Source organism: Phocoena sinus, chromosome 16, assembly GCF_008692025.1.
Source record: "Phocoena sinus isolate mPhoSin1 chromosome 16, mPhoSin1.pri, whole genome shotgun sequence".
NCBI lineage: Eukaryota > Metazoa > Chordata > Mammalia > Artiodactyla > Phocoenidae > Phocoena > Phocoena sinus.
In genome coordinates this window covers 61,228,421-61,250,763 of record NC_045778.1, presented here as the reverse complement: position 1 = coordinate 61,250,763, position 22,343 = coordinate 61,228,421, and the positions used below count along the sequence as shown (strand labels likewise).

The window sequence follows — 22,343 nt, the reverse complement described above, 5'->3', positions numbered from 1 at the left end:
AAAGGGGGACTCTTGTTAAGCTGAAAGAGAGCCTTGATCAGAGCCCTGATCCCCAAGATGAACCTCCTCAAATAGTTCAGCCAGACGAGCTCATGTCATTAAAAAATAAGTAATGATGAAAAATATAAAGAGAGAAGAAAACAGCACAAGAGTTACAAAATAATACAACAAAATAAAAGAGAGAAAGGAACAGGAAAAACAAAGAGCAGACATAAAACAAAAAATGTTTCCATGAACTAAATAAAAATTGTGACCACACTGCTACAAATAAAAATAACCCACATGATGCCATCACCTCTATAAAAGAAGAGGTCAAGCAGAAATATAAGAGCTCAGGGGAGATACGTTGAGACAACAGAAAGAGATAAAATATAAGCTGGCAAAGCTCATGAAAAAAGTTAAAAACAACAGCAGCAAAAAAGGCAAAGAGGAGCCTGGACATGGCTACATACTCATTCAAGGACAGTATGAGTAAAACTGTTTTTATAGGGGGACCTTTAAGATGGCGGAAGAGTAAGACGCGGAGATCGCCTTCCTCCCCACGGATACACCAGAAATACATCCACACGTGGAACAACTCCTACAGAACTCCTACTGAAGGCTGGCAGAAGACCTCAGACCTCCCAAAAGGCAAGAAACTCCCCACGTACCTGGGTAGGGCAAAAGAAAAAACAGAGACAAAAGAATAAGGACGGCACCTGCACCAGTGGGAGGGAGCTGTGAAGGAGGAAAAGTTTCCACACACTAGGAAGCCCCTCCGCGGGCGGAGACTGCGGGAGGCGGAGGGGGGAGTTTCGGGACCGCGGAGTGTAGTGCACAGCGACGGGTGCGGAGGGCAAAGCGGCGAGATTCCTGCACAGACGATCGGTGCCGACCGGCACTCACCAACCCGAGAGGCTTGTCTGCTCACCCGCCGGGGCGGGCGGGGCTGCGAGCTGAGGCTCGGGTTTCGGGTTTCGGTCGGAGCGCAGGGAGAGGACTGGGGTTGGCGGCTTGAACATAGCCTGAAGGGGTTAGTGCACCACGGCTAGCCGGGAGGGAGTTCGGGGAAAAGCCTGCACCGGCCGAAGAGGCAAGAGACTTTTTCTTCCCTCTTTGTTTCCTGGTGCGCGAGGAGAGGGGTTTAAGAGCGCTGCTTAAAGGAACTCCAGAGACGGGCGCGAGCCGCGGCTAAAACCGCGGACCCCAGAGACGGGCGGGAGACGCTAAGGCTGCTGCTGCCGCCACCAGGAGGCCTGTGTGCGGGCACAGGTCACTCTCCACACCCCTCTTCCGTGGAGCCTGTGCAGCCCGCCACTGCCAGGGTCCCGGGATCCAGGGACAACTTCCCTAGGGGAACGCACGGCGGGCCTCAGGCTGGAGCAACGTCACGCCAGCCTCTGCCGCCGCAGGCCCGCCCCGCACGCAGTGCCCCTCTCTCCCCCCTCCCCAGCCTGAGTGAGCCGGGGCCCCCCAATCAGCGGCTCCTTTAACCCCGTCCTGTCTGAGCAAAAAACAGACGCCCTCCAGCGACATACGCGCAGAGGCAGGGCCAAATCCAAAGCTGAGCTGCTGGGAGCTGTGAGAACAAAGAAGAGAAAGGGAAATCTCTCCCAGCAGCCACAGAAGCAGCGGATTAAAACTCCACAATCAACTTGATATACCCTGCATCTGTGGAATACCTGAATAGACAAGGAATGATCCCAAATTGAAGAGGTGGACTTTAGGAGCGAGATCTATGATTTTTTTCCCTTTTCCTCTTTTTGTGAATGTGTACGTGTATGCTTCTGTGTGAGATCTTGTCTGTATACTCTTGCTTCCACCATTTGTCCTAGGGCTCTATCCGTCCATGGTTTTTTTAAAAAAATTTTTTTTCTTAATAATTAATTTTAATTGTAATAACTTTATTATACTTTACCTTCGTTCTTTCTTTCTTTCTTTCCTTCCTTCCTTCCTTCCCTCCTTTAGACAACGAATCACCCCAAATTGAGGAGGTGGTCTCTGAGAGCAAGATTTATGATTTTTCCCCCTTTACCTCTTTTTGTGACGGTGTATGTGTATGCTTCTGTGTAAGATTTTCTCTGTATAGCTTTGCTTCCAACATTTGTCCTAAGGTTCTATCCGTCACTTTTTTTTTCTAAATATTTTTTAATTCAATAACTATATTATACTTTATTTTATTTTTACTAGATCTTCTTTCTTTCTTTTTTCCTTCTTTCCCTCCCTCCTTCCTTCCTCCCTCCCTCCCTCCCTCCTTTCTTTCCTTCTTTGCTTCTTTCTTCCTTCCTTCCTTTCCACCTTTCCTTCTTTCTTTACTCATACTTCTACTAATTCTCTCTACATTTTCTCCCTTTTATTCTGAGCCGTGTGGATGAAAGGCTCTTGGTGCTCCAGCCAGGAGTCAGGGCTCTGCCTCTGAGGTAGGAGAGCCAACTTCAGGACACTGGTCAACAAGAGACCTCCCAGCTCCACATAATATTAAATGGCGAAATCTCCCAGAGACCTCCATCTTAACACCAGCACCCAGCTTCACTCAACGACCAGCAAGCCACAGTGCTGGACAACCTATGCCAAACAACTAGCGAAACAGGAACACAACCCCGCCCATTAGCAGAGAGGCTGCCTAAAATCATAAGAAGGCCACAGACACCCCAAAACACACCACCAGACGTGAACCTGCCCACTAGAGAGACAAGATCCAGCCTCATCCACCACAACACAGGCACTAGTCCCCTCCACCAGGAAGCCTACACAACCCACTGAAACAACCTTAGCCACTGGAGACAGACATCAAAAACAACGGGAACTACGAACCTGCAGCCGGCAAAACGGAGACCCCAAACACAGTAAGATAAGCAAAATGAGAAGACAGAAAAACACACAGCAGATGAAGGAGCAAGATAAAAATGCACCAGACCTAACAAATGAAGAGGAAATAGGCAGTCTACCTGAAAAAGAATTCAGAATAATGATAGTAAGGATGATCCGAAATCTTGGAAGTAAAATGGACAAAATGCAAGAAACAGTTAACAAGGACCTACAAGAACTAAAGATGAAACAAGCAACAATGAACAACGCAATAAATGAAATTAAAAGTACTCTAGATGGGATCAATAGCAGAATAACTGAGGCAGAAGAACGGATAAGTGACCTGGAAGATAAAGTAGTGGAAATAACTACTGCAGAGCAGAATAAAGAAAAAAGAATGAAAAGAACTGAGGACAGTCTCAGAGACCTCTGGGACAACATGAAACGCACCAACATTCGAATTATAGGGGTTCCAGAAGAAGAAGAAAGAAAGAAAGGGACTGAGAAAATATTTGAAGAGATTATAGTTGAAAACTTCCCTAATATGGGAAAGGAAATAGTTAATCAAGTCCAGGAAGCACAGAGAGTCCCATATAGGATAAATACAAGGAGAAATACGCCAAGACACATATTAATCAAACTGTCAAAAATTAAATACAAAGAAAGCATATTAAAAGCAGCAAGGGAAAAACAACAAATAACACACAAGGGGATCCCCATAAGGTTAACAGCTGATCTCTCAGCAGAAACCCTACAAGCCAGAAGGGAGTGGCAAGACATACTGAAAGTGATGAAGGAGAAAAACCTGCAACCAAGACTACTCTACCCAGCAAGGATCTCATTCAGATTTGCTGGAGAAATTAAAACCTTTACAGACAAGCAAAAGCTGAGAGAGTTCAGCACCACCAAACCAGCTTTACAACAAATGCTAAAGGAACTTCTCTAGACAAGAAACACAAGAGAAGGAAAAGACCTATAATAACGAACCCAAAACAATTTAGAAAATGGGAATAGGAACATACATATCGATAATTACCTTAAATGTAAGTGGACTAAATGCTCCCACCAAAAGACACAGACTGGCTGAATGGATACAAAAACAAGACCCATATATATGCTGTCTACAAGAGACCCACTTCAGAACTAGAGACACATACAGACTGAAAGTAAGGGGATGGAAAAAGATATTCCATGCAAATGGAAACCAAAAGAAAGCTGGAGTAGCAATTCTCATATCAGACAAAATAGACTTTAAAATAAGGACTATTAAAAGGGACAAAGAAGGACACTACATAATGATCAAGGGATCGATCCAAGAAGAAGATATAACAATTGTAAATATTTATGCACCCAACATAGGAGCACCTCAATACATAAGGCAAATACTAACAGCCATAAAAGGGGAGATCGACAGTAACACATTCATAGTAGGGGACTTTAACACCCCACTTTCACCCATGGACAGATCATCCAAAATGAAAATAAATAAGGAAACACAAGCTTTAAATGATACATTAAACAAGATGGACTTAATTGATATTTATAGGACACTCCATCCAAAAACAACAGAATACACATTTTTCTCAAGTGCTCATGGAACATTCTCCAGGATAGATCATATCTTGGGTCACAAATCAAGCCTTGGTAAATTTAAGAAAACTGAAATTGTATCAAGTATCTTTTCTGACCACAACGCCATGAGACTAGATATCAATTACAGGAAAAGATCTGTAAAAAATACAAACACATGGAGGCTAAACAATACACTACTTAATAATGAAGTGATCACTGAAGAAATCAAAGAGGAAATAAAAAATACCTAGAAACAAATGACAATGGAGACACAACGACCCAAAACCTATGGGATGCAGCAAAAGCAGTTCTAAGGGGGAAGTTTATAGTAATACAAGCCCACCTTAAGAAGCAGGAAACATCTCGAATAAACAACCTAACCTTGCACCTCAAGCAATTAGAGAAAGAAGAACAAAAAAACCCCAAAGCTAGCAGAAAGAAAGAAATCATAAAAATCAGAACAGAAATAAATGAAGAAGAAATGAAGGAAACGATAGCAAAGATCAATAAAAACTAAAAGCTGGCTCTTTGAGATGATAAACAAAATTGATAAACCATTAGCCAGACTCATCAAGAAAAAAAGGGAGAAGACTCAAATCAACAGAATTAGAAATGAAAAAGAGGAAGTAACAATTGACACTGCAGAAATACAAAGGATCATGAGAGATTACTACAAGCAACTCTATGCCAATAAAATGGACAACATGGAAGAAATGGACAAATTCTTAGAAAAGCACAACCTTCCGAGACTGAACCAGGAAGAAATAGAAAATTTAAACACACCAATCACAAACAGTGAAATTGAAACTGTGATTAAAAATCTTCCAACAAACAAAAGCCCAGCACCAGATGGCTTCACAGGCAAATTCTATCAGACATTTAGAGAAAAGCTAACACCTACCCTTCTCAAACTCTTCCAAGATATAGCAGAAGGAGGAGCACTCCCAAACTCATTCTACGAGGCCACCATCACCCTGATACCAAAACCAGACCAAGATGTCACACACAAAAAGAAAACTACAGGCCAATATCACTGATGAACATAGATGCAAAAATCCTCAACAAAATACTAGCAAACAGAATCCAACAGCACATTAAAAGGATCATACACCATGATCAAGTGGGGTTTATTCCAGGAATGCAAGGATTCTTCAATATACGCAAATCCATCAATGTGATATACCATATTAACAAACTGAAGGAGAAAAACCATATGATCATCTCAATAGATGCAAAGAAAGCTTTCGACAAAATTCAACACCCATTTATGATAAAAACCCTCCAGAAAGTAGGCATAGAGGGAACTTTCCTCAACATAATAAAGGCCATATATGACAAGTCCACAGCAAACATCATCCTCAATGGTGAAAAACTGAAAGCATTTCCTCTAAGATCAGGAACAAGACAAGATTGCCCACTCTCACCACTCTTATTCAACATAGTTTTGGAAGTTTTAGCCACAGCAATCAGAGAACAAAAGGAAATAAAAGGAATCCAAATCGGAAAAGAAGAAGCAAAGCTGTCACTGTTTGCAGATGACATGATACTATACATAGAGAATCCTAAAGATGCTACCAGAAAACTACTAGAGCTAATCAATGAATTTGGTAAAGTAGCAGGATACAAAATTAATGCACAGAAATCTCTGGCATTCCTATATACTAATGATGAAAAATCTGAAAGTGAAATCAAGAAAACACTCCCATTTACCATTGCAACAAAAAGAATAAAATATCTAGGAATAAACCTACCTAAGGAGACAGAAGACCTGTATGCAGAAAATTATAAGACACTGATGAAAGAAGTTAAAGATGAAACAAATAGATGGAGAGATATACCATGTTCTTGGATGGGAAGAATCAACATTGTAAAAATGACTCTACTACCCAGAGCAATCTACAGATTCAATGCAATCCCTATCAAACTACCACTGGCATTTTTCACAGAACTAGAACAAAAAATTTCACAATTTGTATGGAAACACAAAAGACCCCGAATAGCCAAAGCAATCTTGAGAACGAAAAAAGGAGCTGGAGGAGTCAGGCTCCCTGACTTCAGACTATACTACAAAGCTACAGTAATCAAGACAGTATGGTACTGGCACAAAAACAGAAAGATAGATCAATGGAACAGGATAGAAAGCCCAGAGATAAACCCACACACATATGGACACCTTATCTTTGATAAAAGTGGCAGGAAAGTACAGTGGAGAAAGGACAGCCTCTTCAATAAATGGTGCTGGGAAAACTGGACAGGTACATGTAAAAGTATGAGATCAGATCACTCCCTAACACCATACACAAAAAAAAGCTCAAAATGGATTAAAGACCTAAATGTAAGGCCAGAAACTATCAAACTCTTAGAGGAAAACATAGGCAGAACACTCTATGACATAAATCACAGCAAGATCCTTTCTGACCCACTGCCTAGAGTAATGGAAATAAAAACAAAAATAAACAAATGGGACCTAATGAAACTTCAAAGCTTTTGCACAGCAAAGGAAACCATAAACAGTACCAAGAGACAACCCTCAGAATGGGAGAAAATATTTGCAAATGAAGCAACTGACAAAGGATTAATCTCCAAAATTTACAAGCAGCTCGTGCAGCTCAATAACAAAAAAAAACCCAATCCAAAAATGGGCAGAAGACCTAAACAGACATTTCTCCAAAGAAGATATACAGAATGCCAACAAACACATGAAAGAATGCTCAGCATCATTAATCATTAGAGAAATGCAAATCAAAACTACAATGAGATATCATCTCACACCAGTCAGAATGGCCATCATCAAAAAATCTAGAAACAATAAATGCTGGAGAGGGTGTGGAGAAAAGGGAACACTCTTGCACTGCTGGTGGGAATGTGAATTGGTTCAGCCACTATGGAGAACAGTATGGAGGTTCCTTAAAAAACTACAAATAGAATTACCATATGACCCAGCAATCCCACTACTGGGCATATACCCTGAGAAAACCAAAATTCAAAAAGAGTCATGTACCAAAATGTTCATTGCAGCTCTATTTACAATAGCCCGGAGATGGAAACAACCTAAGTGCCCATCATCGGATGAATGGATAAAGAAGATGTGGCACATATATACAATGGAATATTACTCAGCCTTAAGAAGAAACGAAATTGAGCTATTTGTAATGAGATGGATAGACCTAGAGTCTGTCATACAGAGTGAAGTAAGTCAGAAAGAAAAAGACAAATACCGTATGCTAACACATATATATGGAATTTAAGGGAAAAAAATGTCATGAAGAACCTAGGGGTAAGACAGGAATAAAGACGCAGACCTACTGGAGAACGGACTTGAGGATATGGGGAGGGGGAAGGGTGAGCTTTGACAGGGCGAGAGAGAGTCATGGACATATACACACTAACAAACGTAGTAAGGTAGATAGCTAGTGGGAAGCAGCCGCATGGCACAGGGATATTAGCTCCGTGCTTTGTGACAGCCTGGAGGGGTGGGATAGGGAGAGTGGGAGGGAGGGAGACGCAAGAGGGAAGACATATGGGAACATATGTATATGTATAACCGATTCACTTTGTTATAAAGCAGAAACTAACACACCATTGTAAAGCAATTATACCCCAATAAAGATGTTAAAAAAATAAAAATAAATAAATAAATAAATAAATAAATAACTGTTTTTATAAATTTCATTTTGCTCAGGGAGTTAAACGTACTACAAGAAAAAAAGATGTCTCCCCTTTGTCTTTCTTGCCTGTTGTACACATCCTAAGTGTCTTGAAGGAAGAGAGCCAAAACAATAAAACTAACGTATATAATAAATAAAATACATATTTCAAAATATATATCACAGAAACTTTTGAGAAATTAAAAAGGAAGAAGAAATTGAACCAATTGAATGAGACATATTCCATGGAAAAGAATCAACATAGTATTAACGACCACAAAACATACACTAATAAAGTAAATAGTATTCAAATATATGTGTGTGTGTGAATATATATATATATATATATATATATATATATATATTTTAAAGGACTTTATGTATCAAGGGCGAAAATATATCAAGACATCTAAAAGGGAAAATATAAGACTAGCCAGACACAGTAACATTCAATAAGTTAAGGGAGCAAAGTTTTTATGGAAAGCAAATGACATCTTTTATACCTTAAAAGATGATATTAGGGCTTCCCTGGTGGCACAGTGGTTGAGAGTCCGCCTGCCGATGCAGGGGACACGGGTTCGTGCCCCGATCCGGGAAGATCCCGCATGCCGCGGAGTGGCTAGGCCCGTGAGCCATGGCCGCTGACCCTGCGCGTCCAGAGCCTGTGCTCCGCAACGGGAGAGGCCACAACAGTGAGAGGCCCGCGTACCGCAAAAAAAAAAAAAAGATGATATTAAAGCATAAAGGGGATAAACAAACATATTTTCAACATTCTGGAATTCACCTTTCTTGAAGACCTTACTAAAGGACAAATTTCAGACAACCAAGAAACAAATGGGAAAACTATAGTAAAAGGACCACTGAATAAATTTACCTAAAACTAAAATCAAAATAAATGCAGGAATGATGGTTCAAGCAGAATGTAAATGCTCCAAATGATTTAATTAACAAAACTGGGGTTGGATAGAAGGGAGAATGAAGGAGGTCCTAAACACACATGCTATTTTTTTTTTCTATTTGTCTTCAGCAGTGCTTAATAAAATATTTAAACTAACAGAATTATAGGAAAGCAAACAGTAAGAGATAACATAACCAACCAAAACTGTGTGGTAGAGGAATTAAAGAGAGAGGGGAAGAAACAGAAAGGCATGGAAATGCACTAATTTTAAAATTGGTCACAAGAGGAAATCAATAGATTACACAAAAGTAGAAGATGTGCTATGTTGTATAAAGTTATATTCATAAAGCTTGGTTAGAACAAATATTCAAAATCCTCAAACAAATACATATGCAGGAAAGCAAGGAAAACAGACCACATAATGATTTTTTTCTTAAAAAGAAGCAATTAAAACTAAAAACTAAGCATACACTGTCAGAACTAAGATATATTTGTCACATCAGTCAGTCAATCCTCAAACTCACCTATGAGAATGAAAAGACTCTGATTCAATATTGATGGGCAACCAACTTATATTTGCACCCGCAGTATGTGTAGCTGTTTACCTGCAACCCACTGACATCCTTTATTTTATTTCTATTGTAGCCAATTGATAGTTGCAAATAACAGCACTTAATCTGTGTTTATTTGATGATTAATGAAATTCAACGTTTTTCTCAAGAGTATTGGCCTTTTGCATTTTTTGGAGCATTGCTATTCAACTGCTTCCCATCTCTTTCATAGTAAAAAAAAAATCCTTAAAACAGTCTTCAAGGTCCTGTAGGATCTACCACCCTGTGCCTTCCTGATGTAATCTCTATATTCTCCAAGTGTCATTTACTACCTCCCTCATCTCCCTGAACTCTATATATTGGAGTGTCCTGTGGCTCAGTCTTTAGATGGTTTCTCTTCTCTAGCTACACTTACTCCCTCGGTGACTTCAGTGCTGCAGTTCAAAAATATCAATATGCAGACACCCTTCCCATTTATATCTCCAGCCCCTACCTTCCCACCATTCCTGCTTCTAAACCCAGCCTCAAATTTCTAGCTGCCTACCCCACATCTGCATAAGGGGCACAAGGAAGTGCAGGGCACAACAGACCTAGCTCCACATTCCCCTCTGACTACGAACTTCTGTCACTCTCTCCCTGGTCATCACCCAACAAGGCCCTCCCAGGTCATCCTAAATAGCAATAACCACAGACACCCAACATTCAAGGCCCCTCATTTATTTTTATCCATAGCACTGCCATCACCTGCTATACTTTGTAGACAGATAAACAGATGATAGTAGAAGACAGATAAAAAGATACAAAGCAACATTTACAGAACATTGTCTTGGTGCTTTACGGGATTACAAATGTAATCCTCCTAGCAACCCATGAAGTAGGTACTATAATTATCCTCTTTTTATAGATGAGTCAAATGAGGCCTAGGTCAAGGTCATGCAGCTAAGTGTGGCAAACCAAGGTTGGAATAAATGCTGGCCATCAGGCTGCAAACTACAGGTCATTGACCACTACCCTTCACAACCTTTCATATCTATGTATGTATGTACGTATACATATCACCTACATATTTTCCTGTCTCCCACTAGCATGTAAATGCCACAAAAGCAAGAACTTTGTTGTGTTCAATATCTTAACCCCAGCACCTAAAACAGGGGGCTGCAATGTAGAAGGGGGTCAATAAAACTGTACTGAATAATGGGAATGCATATCTCTTTCAAACAAAATAAAATTTGATGCTGATTAAAGAGAAAAACTTCTATTGGTTTCCAGCATAATAATTCTTTTAAAAAGGAGTATTTCAGAACAGTTAGAAAAAAATTCTGGACTTCTGCCTGCAGTTATGGAAAACTTTATGCAATACAAAGAAAAAGGAAACAAGAAAATTGAACATTTTAAATTCTAAGTCATGTTGCCCAGAAACAGTTCTGCTATGTTCGTCATTTTATGCAGGATTAGCATTAAGAAAAGGGCAATCAGATTGGTAAATTCATAAGTCATCCCTGTGCTTCTACCTTAAAAACATTAAATAGAGAGAAAGAAACAATAAAGCCTTAAACTGGGGCCATAACAATGGGAATGGAATGAAAGGAAACACTTGAGAAATAAGGTGATATTAGCAGAGGCTGTGGATTCATTTAATTTGATGACATAGACTGGCTTCCAGGTTTCTACCTTGAATGACCTCGTAGAGGGCAGTGCCACCACTGTGTCAAGTTCATGGGGGACATGTCAATTATATTTAACCTGTGGAATATCTAAGTGAAGATATTGAGATGGCTGTTAGATATGTAGGTCTACGTACATGATAGAGGTCACAGCACATTGACTTGAGAGTCATCAGAACATGGAGAAGATGCTCAAAATCATGCGATCTCCCAGAGGGTGAGGGGGCAGGGCAAAGATTAGAAGGTCAAAGGCAGAAAGCTGGGCAACACCAAGTGTAGTGCCTAGTACTGTATATTTTGCATTGTATGTGTTCAATAAATACTTATGAATAAGAAAATGGCAGTACCAATGACCTGCCAAGATTTAGAAAAAAAATCCTGAAATTCTGGCTGAGAAACAGTGGTTATATAAGCACAAAGATCTCTCTTTCACTCCTTCTTTCAAGCTCGTTTTTGCCTGGCTGGCTACTTTTCCTATATCATAGTAGAGCTCAAAAATCCATGAGGCTTCATATATGTATACATATGGCTGATTCACTTTGTTCTACAGCAGAAATTAACACAACATTGTAAAGCAATTATGCTCCAATAATAATAAAAAAAATTCATGCAGCTGATTTGTAAAAAATAGTGACCGCTACATGCATAGTCAATCAATAAAACAAGCAGACATCGAGCACCCTTGATTTGCAAAGGCCAAGGTTCAGGGTAAAATGTGTGTATAAAATATTGCCCCTCTTCTCAGAGAGTGTAAAACACAGTTTGGAAAGAAGGAGAAAAATCCACTAAGACTTAAGTAACAATTCCTAATAGCCTATGGGCTAGAGGAACAGCAGGTAGTAAGAGCTCCAAAGATTCAGAGGAAGAGTCGTACCCAGATTGGAAGTTCAGAGAAGGTCTTATAGGGGAGATGGGGCTGATCTGGACTAAAAGACCAGGAGTGAGGCTGAGAAAGCCCTTTAGGTGTTTTCAGCTCTGAGCAAACTCAGGGAGATTCTGAAGTTCAAGGTTCCTATAGGAAGCAGTCTGGAAAACAACAGACCATAGAAGGGTGGAAAGGCAGAGGACGGGGGGATCAAGGTTGCCCTCAAATGCAAGTATGATTTAGCTCAGTAACATACACACACACACACACACACACACACACACACACACACACACACACACAAAGTCCATCACTCGACGGACCATCTTCTTTTGTTTTCCCTCATTTTTGATCTATCTTGCACCTCCTTTCAGTGAAACTCAAAATCTAAAACGAGGCTTCCATTGCCTGCCTAAAAATATTAGTGCCCCAGTTTCTCTAGGAGTCACAGAGCTCTCGGAGTGAAGGATTTGGGGCTTGGACATTTGAGGGGGTGGTCAGCACTGGAAAGGGAGGGGAAGATTTAGTGAGACCTCAATTTTCACAGAAAGAAGATCCTAGAGATGCTTAATTTCTTGGAGATTCTCATTCCCACATTAGATAAGTCACTTTGGACAGAAATAGAATGTGGCTTTGATAAATTACTTATCTCTAATTACTCATCTCTAATGAGATTTGATTCTAAGTAATCTCAAACTCCAGCCTAAGTCCTGGTCATTTCAAGACCCCTTTGGTATAATAAAAGGACAATTCAACTGAAGGATTCAGTGGGCCACTAAAGTTCCCTGTAAACAATAAGGACCCATAACATCTTCATCTTTCACCAGAAGTCTGGGATCTCCCCAGCGGACCGTGTACCGAAAGCACAGGAGGGACAGCACCCCAGCTCCACATCTTCACAGCCTCTGGAGAGCCATCCTCATCCTCCCAACCAGCAGTTGACTTCCCCCACGCATCCTCCCTCTACCATCGACTGCACATCTGGACTCACCTGAATGAAGATATATTCATCCTGGACGACCAGGGAACTGATGTCAATGGAGCGGGCAAAAGGCCCGCTCCGAGTAGTCTCAGCACATTCCTGGATCCTGCAGGTGAGGTAGTGAGCATCTGAAATGGGATGGCAGAGAGACACTTAGACACAAGGGGCAATGGTCATCAAACCTCTCAGCCCACAAAGCCCTACTTCCTGGGGATCTGTGATGCAATGTAAAACAACCATGAGACTGCATTTTCTTGTCCAAAGAATTTGTAATAATTTTTTTAAGAAAAGGAATATCTAGTTCAGGAAAGGGAGTGAGGAAAGAGTTAATCTTATATCCTACCAGCCAAAGAGTAAATTGGTACAGATTTTTTTAATTTTATTTTTTTTAACATCTTTATTGGAGTATATTTGCTTTACAATGTTGTGTTAGCTTCTGCTATATAACAAAGTGAATCAGCTCTATGTATACATATATCCCTGTGTCCCCTCCCTCTTGCGACTCCCTCCCACCCTCCCTATCCCACTCCTCTAGGTGGTCACAAAGCACCGAGCTTATCTCCCTGTGCTATGCGGCTGCTTCCCACTAGCTATCTATTTCACATCTGGTAGTGTCAATGTCACTCTCTCACTTCGCCTCAGCTTACCCTTCCCCCTCCCCGTGTCCTCAAGTCCATTCTCTACGTCTGTGTCTTTATTCCTGGTACAGATTTTTGAAGGAACAAATTTGAAATATCTATCAGAATTTTAAATGTACATATCTTTTTACCAGCAACTCTAATTCAAGGGACGTTTTCTAGAGAAATACTCATATATTTTCACAAAGAGGCAAGGGCAAAAATGTTCATTGTGGCATTATTCATAGCAGTGAAAAACCAGAAACTGGCTAAGTGTCCATGAATTAAAGAACATTTAGAAAAACAAACGTACACATATAACAAAGCACCATGTTGTGAACAGAAGAATTAGGTAGATACATACGCATCGTGTGCTGATTTCCCCAAGGTGCATTGTTCTGTGACCTTTTAAAAAATTATTTAGCAACACGTATGGCACAACCCAATTTATGAAAAAAACAAAAAAGAACAATGTCTTTATAAATACAGGTTTGTGCCGTAACTGCATAGGAAAAAGAGTTTTAAAGGACATCTCTATAAATTAGCTATGACTACTCTGGGGGAAAGGAATGGACTTAACGAGGGTGGAAGTGGGGCCTTTGCTTTTTATATTATATACGTCTTTCTTGTGTTTACACTAAGAATGTACTTACTTATTGTAAGTAAAACCTGTATAATTAGTTGTAAAATTTTCTAAAGATCTCAGCAGCTGAAGCTTCCTCAACCAACCCCCCAAAATTATGGCAGCAGCTGTAGCTGAATGAGAAATCCTCGAGTCTAAGCATTCTGATGATCATGACGACAGGGTCACCCGAGGAAGACAATCCATTCAGTTATTTGTTCCCCAAGGAAAAACCACAAGTGAATCTCTATAAAGAAACCTCTGTATACACTTGCTTTAAAAATGTATATTGTTTATTTAATGGTGTTTAAAAATAATAAATGGGTCAAAGTGAAAAATAGAGGTCATTTTAGGATTAAAAGCAGAGAAGTCTTTGTTATCATCTAAAATGACATGCATTACTACATACATCTGATGCGCTTGCCCACTTAAATATGTGCACAGGTGTGAGTACGTTTCGGAGGCTACACTGGAAGGGGTGGTAAGCGGCAGAAATAAATAAAGGCAAAAGTTTAAAAAAACAAAAATTTATAACAACTGAGTGTAAAACAAGGGTACTTTAAATTTTCCCTAATTATTGACCTTTAATTAATTTATTGATTGATTGATCCAGAAAGTATTTCTTGTGTGCATATAATGTATTGGGTCTTATTTAAGCACCAGGAGTATGGCAGTGAATGAGACAGATTTTCTATTGTGAAAGGCCCTGCTGTCTAGGAAGGGGTTCACTCATAAAATTTATAGCTAGCTATAACACACATTTATTAATAAACAAAATGCTAATTTAACAAAGAAACGTGTTTTGGTAGGAAATGAATTCATTATGTGCTATAGCCCTACTTTTCAAATGTCTGTATCTGGACAAAGCCAATTTGCTTTGGTGCCCTTCATCCAGACACGTCAAACACTGATCTCATTCTCTCCATCAGCAGTTTCATCATCTGCCCAGTAGCTCAAGCCTCTTCACTTTTCTTTCCTCCACATGCCATGCAATCCAGCTGGTTCCCAGCCTTGAAAAGTCTGCCTCTGAAGTGCTTCCAGCATCTCTCTTCTCTCCACGACCCCTGCCACTTGCCTGGAAAAGGCCTTCCCACCTGCGTTGCCTGCTGTGTCCATTTCACAACTGGTGCTCAGGTGCAGGATGGACTGGAAGCTGGGTGGACCCGAGGCAAGGAGCCAGCATCATCTCTCAAACCTAACCTCAGCTGAGCCTTCTCGGCTTCAAAATCACCCACAGTTCTGAGTGCCCGGGGACAAAGCCCAAATATTCTTCTGTAAAATAGAACGCCTTTTACAACAAGCCTAATGAAGTCAAATGTCTCAGGGGCCAGGCAAATAATGTATAAGAGGAAACTGAGCTGGAGTGAGATGATGAATGGCAGCGGGCACATGGTCTCAGTGTCAGGGATCACTGAGGAACAGCTGGGACTACAGGAAAATGGCCAACACTTGCATCTTTACAGGGAGCTGCTTCTCAGCATCAGTCATCACTGAGATGCAGGAATAAGATGTTCTGAGTTTCTACATAAAGCTAAGTGTCCCAGTTTTTTTAATGTGACATTTCCTAATGTTTATAAATTGACAGCTTATTTAAATTTAAACTATGGTGCAGGCCAAACAGTATTAGGCCAAACAAAACAAGCCTACAGTCCACCAGGAGCCATTCACTTTGTACCTCGACTCCGTAATTTGGTCCCTACCTACCTCTCCAGAGAATAGACTGTGCCCTGTCCCCACATTCCCTGACCTGTTAGCAAGACCACCTTGCTCCCCATTCTGCGAGTACCACCTGCCGACCCCTTCCTCTTTGTCTCTGTCCACAGAGAAAGCCGAGAATGGCCTGGCTTTCCGCTTCTGGCTGAGAGGCCAAGGGAAGGCAAGAAGCCCAGGCTGCGCTTTGGAGCACCAGGCATAGTACTGGTCCCACCCAGCCTGAGTGATTTGCTCCTAGCATAAAGCACTAAAACCCAGTGAAACGCTGCGGTGAAGACATGTAAAGAAACCACAAGGGTTGACTTGACAACCTGCTTCTTTCTCGCCAGAGAGTGTCTTGGAAAGCCCCTTGTACTGGTAATCAAAGGTGTGCACAGGAGGACATCTGCTTATCCCCGACATGGGCTCATTCCTCCCCTGTCTATTTACTATTTACTCCCATACTTGGACACTTTGAAAAAAGAATCAAGTGTATTCGAGGCCACCCCATACAAAACCGAAACCTACCTAAACTGTGGCCCCCGGTAGATGAGCTACTGGGTCACACTCATCCTCCTTCTTGGCTCCCCTGCGGCTTGCCACTGCCCAGCATGGAACAGAAAGTCCACTTTAACAGGAAAGCAGCACTAAAACGCGTTTGGGAAATCCACTTAAAATTCAGGGGCCTTGCAGTCTTTAGCCGGACTCATATATCAGGAGTCTCAACGCTTTTAATTTTCTAAACACAGAGATACCCACTGCCTGGTGAAAACCCCAAATGAGGGTCTGGGGAAAGGTACATGTCAGGCAGGCCAGGCTACCAGGTGGAAGTGACCGAGGGTGTCACAGGGGACTGGGGGTGTCAAAGGTGAGCAGGAATCACCACTTCGCTCAAGCCTCCAACTTGCAAAAGGTCTTAAATTTGGACTTTGGACATTATCTCGAAGCGAGGCTGAATACAGTCATAAGGATTCTATGATGAAACTGAAAGCAGATATTTACCATATAACACGAAATCCCCAAATAGGCTTCTAACAACTGTGGTCTTGTTTGTTTGTGTGTATGTTTGTTTTAATAACACAAGATGCCTGATAAAAAGGAAGCAAAGCGGTCCAGATTTCCCAAGCATGTTGTGGTGTGTGAGAGAAAGGCCTCTGAAGGTAGAAAGTGCTAAGTTCAAATCCTGAACTTGCTGTTTGCCCTGGGCTAAGCAGCAGTTCCACTTTTCATCTGTGAGGTACAAACAAAGTAAGTGTTTGCCTCTCGGGACTGTCGTCAGGATTAAATAAGATTATGTATGAAAAAGGTTAGTACATGGTTGAATACATTTTAAAGGATCAATAAATGCTAGTTCTTTTTTATCATGAAGAGAGAAGGAAGGAGATTTAACACTCAGCATCCTTCTTACGTACAATTAACAAGTAATGTTCTGTTTTATTGTGGAGAATCAAAAGATCATGACAGCACAGGTCCTACTAGTAAAGTCATACACTGGATTGACCTCACTGTTTACTTTCTCTAAATGCTATAGGTGTTCAGACAAGAAAAAGCACATCTGAGCTGGAATAATTAAGGAGGACTTGAAGGAGGAGACAGTGCTTGTGTTTAGCATGGATAGAGAAGTATTCTGTGGGAGAAGGGAATTTCTAAAACAGGGAGTGAAAACTGCGTGTGGACGTTTAGGCAAGGAAAGCCCGCTGAAGGCACTATATAATTACACGATAATGGGTGGACATGGATTAATATTTATTCTAGAACTGCTATTTCCCATCCTTTCCTTCAAAACATGCTCAAATGGAAAACGAGAAAGACCAAACTGAATGAAGATCTCATTAGGATACCCTAATGGGAAAACAAGACAGAGATTCCCCAAATGGTTAAGTCACATCATCCTCATAATTAATATATTTCTTTTTTTTTTTTTTTTTTTTTTTTTTTTGCGGTACGCGGGCCTCTCACTGCTGTGGCCTCTCACTGCTGTGGCCTCTCACTGCTGTGGCCTGTGTTGCGGAGCACAGGCTCCGGACGCGCAGGCTCAGCGGCCATGGCTCACAGGCCCAACCGCTCCGCGGCATGTGGGTTCTTCCCAGACCAGGGCACGAACCCGTGTCCCCTGCATCGGCAGGCAGACTCTCAACCACTGCGCCACCAGGGAAGCCCAGTATATTTCTAAATATCAAATGTCTTCCTAATGTATTTCTGAGAGCTGGTGCGGTCATTTACAAAAACTAAAAGTCAAAAGCTTTGTTCCCTGTGAATAGAGAGATCTGCTCCATAACTTTATCAGGACCAGGCCCTATTTCAACTAGCTGTACTGCTAGCAAGGCTTTAGGGAAGGTGGTACCATTGCACCACTGTGTCCAGCCTCATGCCCCCTCATCTTACAGATGGCGGACCAAGGGTCTCATTTGGTGAGAAAGGGTGACCTTAGACTGACGGATTAATTTCTTCTGTATTGGGTCAAGGTGTATAGAGAAGCTGCATGCATCAGACACTCCCTGAGGTTCCAGAAAGCAGAGAGCATAAGACTGGTTCTTGCCCTCAGAAGAATCCCAGGCCAGTGATAGAGATGGGATATTCACAAGTGAACATGCCTTGGGATCTGTGCTGGATCAGAGAACTGAGGTATGTGGAAAGAGAACAAAGCAGATAACCCAACATCCTTAGTCTTATCTTCCTAAGAGGTTGCTTTTCCACCAGCAGTTTTGTAAGGCAAGCTTCTCATGCATCTATATCAATGAGTTTCACCATGAAGTCCAGCATTTCTCACTCTGTCAAACCTTTCCAAAAGGATCACCTCCTTAGAAACCTGGATAAAGTCTTAGTCATCTTTGTTTCTCTCCTCGCACTGCCTTTATAAAGCTTCAGTAAATGCAAGTTAAGCTGAAATGAATTACATTAAAAGCCGATACATTTGTGCTATATTCTGACCTGCAATTATGTTTTGCCTTTAAGATTATTAAATATTCAAACTATCCTAAATGTCATGCCTCTTTGCCATCTCAGAGAAAAAAAACTTTCCACGATTCGCTCAACTTCCATCCCTTTGGGTAATATTGTCAAAATTGAAAAAGTGAATTAAAATTGTGAACAAAAAGCAAATTCAGCTCTTCAGGTCTTTTCTTAGAGAAATACCCAGGAGCTATTTATTTTAAATAACAACATTGACTGTCAAATGCAAATAAGTGAAATCCAGCAGATTCCAAGAAACTCTGAAAAGTTATTTAGCTTCCAAAAGCCTCCTTTTCCTTGACTGGGGAGTGAGGCTAAACTATTTGTAGGCACAGGGCAAAACAAAGGATACTGACATTGTTCCAAATGCCTAACACAGCACCTGAGACAAGGTAGGTAATAAAAATCAGCAAAGCAAGAAAAGGTAGCGACTATTCCTTCCTATTGTGCTTATGGATTTGCTCACAGGAGAAGTCTAGTGTCTCTTCCTTCTAGAAAAGAAGGGGAACCTGGCAGAGTTACAGACATTTAGAAACCACAGCGACCCTGAATACCTTAGGATCCCTGATACTCCCCAGGGTTCTGGGATTTGAACCCAGGCGACCTGACACCAGAACCAGTGATCCTAATCGTTATGTACTTGAACCATGGAAGGAAAATCAGGCTGAGAATCAGACCAGAATCTACATTCTGGTTCAGTCCCTGTCACTGACTGTCTACGTAACCTTGGGCAAATTGTTACACATTTTGGTGCTTTTTGGAGAGTGATACAGTTTGAAAATTTCTAATCCATCCCAACCCTTTTTTAAAATTCTGAGGTCCTTTATCAAAAACAATCCTATATTCTCACTATATCAAGTAGATTTTAGTGTGCCTTGTCTAAATGAACAGAAGGCTTGCAATCCTGTTGGTTTAGCTTCCCCTTATCCTCTTCTTGGCCTCTGAGTTCTTAGAATACTGCTGGATCTCTGAGCTACACAGTTTACAACCACTGAACTAGTCAGTAACCCAAAGTTTTTTAAGAGCCATTATTCTATGTATCTAGAACCTAGAGTTTAGACTTCAGGGCTAATAGTTTTGCCCATTTGATTACTAATGACTGCCTGGAATGCTCTGTTAAGATGTACTGGGCTTTATCTTGGCTTAGTGAGAAAGTGCAGTAATTGATGAAGAGAGCTGATAATAACAGTACCAGGACAAGGAATGGTAGTATATGTGCTGTGGTTTTGATTCTAGAAATTTCAAGTCTAGATGTCTAAAAACTTATAGCTCATGTCGAGTTTCACTTATTACAGCGTCCTACAAGGCCCCCATTTAGCTTATGCTTGAAAATTTCCAATAAACAGGAATCAACTACTTAACAGAGCAGTCTGCATCATTTTGGGGTCCTCTTAATTGTTCCTCCTTTGTTCATTGAACTGAAATCTGCCTCATTGTAAATTTTACTCTACAATAAGATCTTTGTTATCCAACTGATGAAAAAAATTATAAAAATACCTCTTATATTTGTGTATTCAAACACGTGAAGCACTAGAAGAGTCACAGAAAGTTTTAAAAAAAATTGTCCAGGGTCAAACAGGCTCTAATTGACAGAGTTAATTCTCCAACGTAACTCTTAGGGCACCAAGTTAATACTCTTTCTATTGACACTCAACGGTCTCTTTGATGGAGAAGGTGTGTGTGTGTGTGACTGAGTAAGTGAGTGAAAGAGAGAGAGAGAGAGAGAGAGAGAGAGAGAGAGAGAGAGAGAGAGGGAGAGAGGACATGAATATGAATATAAATATGAATATTCACAGGGGACACTGAGACATTCAGAGAGAGATGATTTCCAGAAGAGAATGGGAGAAAAAGCCATTTGAATCCTGAATCTCATGGCAGAAACAGGTTTCACACTGTTATTAACCAAATTGGTTGGCTCTGCCCTGTTTAAACCATGCCAAGGCAAGAGATAATTCAATGGCTTTAGTTTAAGGAAGACTGACTCCCAAAGGGGAGGACCAGGACTGGGGAAGAGTGGAGATTCTTACACCGCAACAAGAAAAGGGACTTGTTTATGTTGGGTTTGCTCCAGAGTGCGGGAGCCAGGTTTAGAGACAGGACTGTCAATGCCACACCACGCACTGAAGAGCCACACTCCATGCTGCTGCACCTGCAGCCCCTCAGTCTAGGGCAGTCCTGTGCAATGGGAGCTACTAGTGACCTTTTAAATTTCCCAGCAGCCATACCTAAAAGGTGAACAGAAAAGTGTACATTTAACATATTTGATTTAACCCCAAATATTATGATTTCATCATGTAACTAATATAAAAATTACTAATGGGCTATTTTCCATCATTTTATTCATAGTAAGTCTTTGAAATCTGGTGTGTATTCCACACGTACGGCACACATCAATTTGGACATCACATCTCAAGTGCTCAATAACCACGTGTAACTGAATGGCTACCGTATTGGACAGTACAAGTCTAGCATAACTTTCTCACTCTCCTTTTCTACCATCCCCTTGGGAAAATCCAACTCATCTCCCAAGATGAAACTTAACCACGGGCTCTTCAGTGCAGCCTTCAGTCGCTCCTCAGCGACTGGGCTACCCTGCCTTTTGGTTCGCACAGATAGCACTTTCTTCATGAGACAAAACAGAGTCCCCATGGCCTTTGGCACATTATGTTGCAGTAATAATCTGTGTACTTCTCTGCCTCTGCTACTCAATGCTGATTGTGTCCTATTTACCCACACACCCTCCACAGCTTCGTTCAGTGCAGTGCTGATCAAAGCGGGGTCTACTGGCCAGCAGCATCAGCTGGGAGCTTGTCAGAAATACGGAAGGTGTGTTTTAAAAAGCTCTCCAGGGCTTCCCTGGTGGCGCAGTGGTTGAGAGTCCGCCTGCCGATGCAGGGGACATGGGTTCGTGCCCCGGTATGGGAGGATCACACATGCCACGGAGCGGCTGGGCCCGTGAGCCATGGCCGCTGAGCCTGCGCGTCAGGAGCCTGTGCTCCGCAATGGGAGAGACCACAGCAGTGAGAGGCCCGCATACCGCAAAAAAAAAAAAAAAAAAAAAAAAGAAAGCTCTCCAGATGGTTCATTTGTATGTTAATGTTGGAGAAGCTCAGATCTAGTGCAGTGGCTCTCAACCCCACATGTACTTCAAAATCATTAGGACAATTTTATGCAGGGCAATGCCCATGACCTTCCCCTGAAGAATCTTCTTTCATTGGTCTGTGGTGGGACCAGGTGAGTGTGAGTGTGTGAGTGTGTGAGTGTGTGTGTGTGTGTGTGTGTGTGTGTGCGTGTGTGTGGCAATTTTAATGCTAGGTTTTGAGAACCTCTTGTCTTCTACACATGGAAAGGGCTCTGTCACAGTGGAGTGAATTATGAGTGGGTCAATAAATAAAGATAACACAAATTTCTATATTTCTGCCATACTCTGGGAAGTACACAGAGCAACATGTAATTGGTTTTTCATAGGCATATCCTGTTTCCATCCCCGGAAG

At 41.4% G+C, this 22,343-nt stretch overlaps 1 protein-coding gene across 1 annotated transcript in view; it reads right to left on the bottom strand.

The window, feature by feature from the left end:
- Nucleotides 1-22,343, bottom strand: part of SORCS3 (sortilin related VPS10 domain containing receptor 3) — a 606,008-nt gene that overhangs the window by 144,702 nt on the left and 438,963 nt on the right. Inside the window, exon 7 of the mRNA XM_032608449.1 lies at nt 12,976-13,094. Coding sequence (XP_032464340.1) covers nt 12,976-13,094 — 119 coding nt within the window. The remainder of the gene's footprint in view (nt 1-12,975; nt 13,095-22,343) is intronic.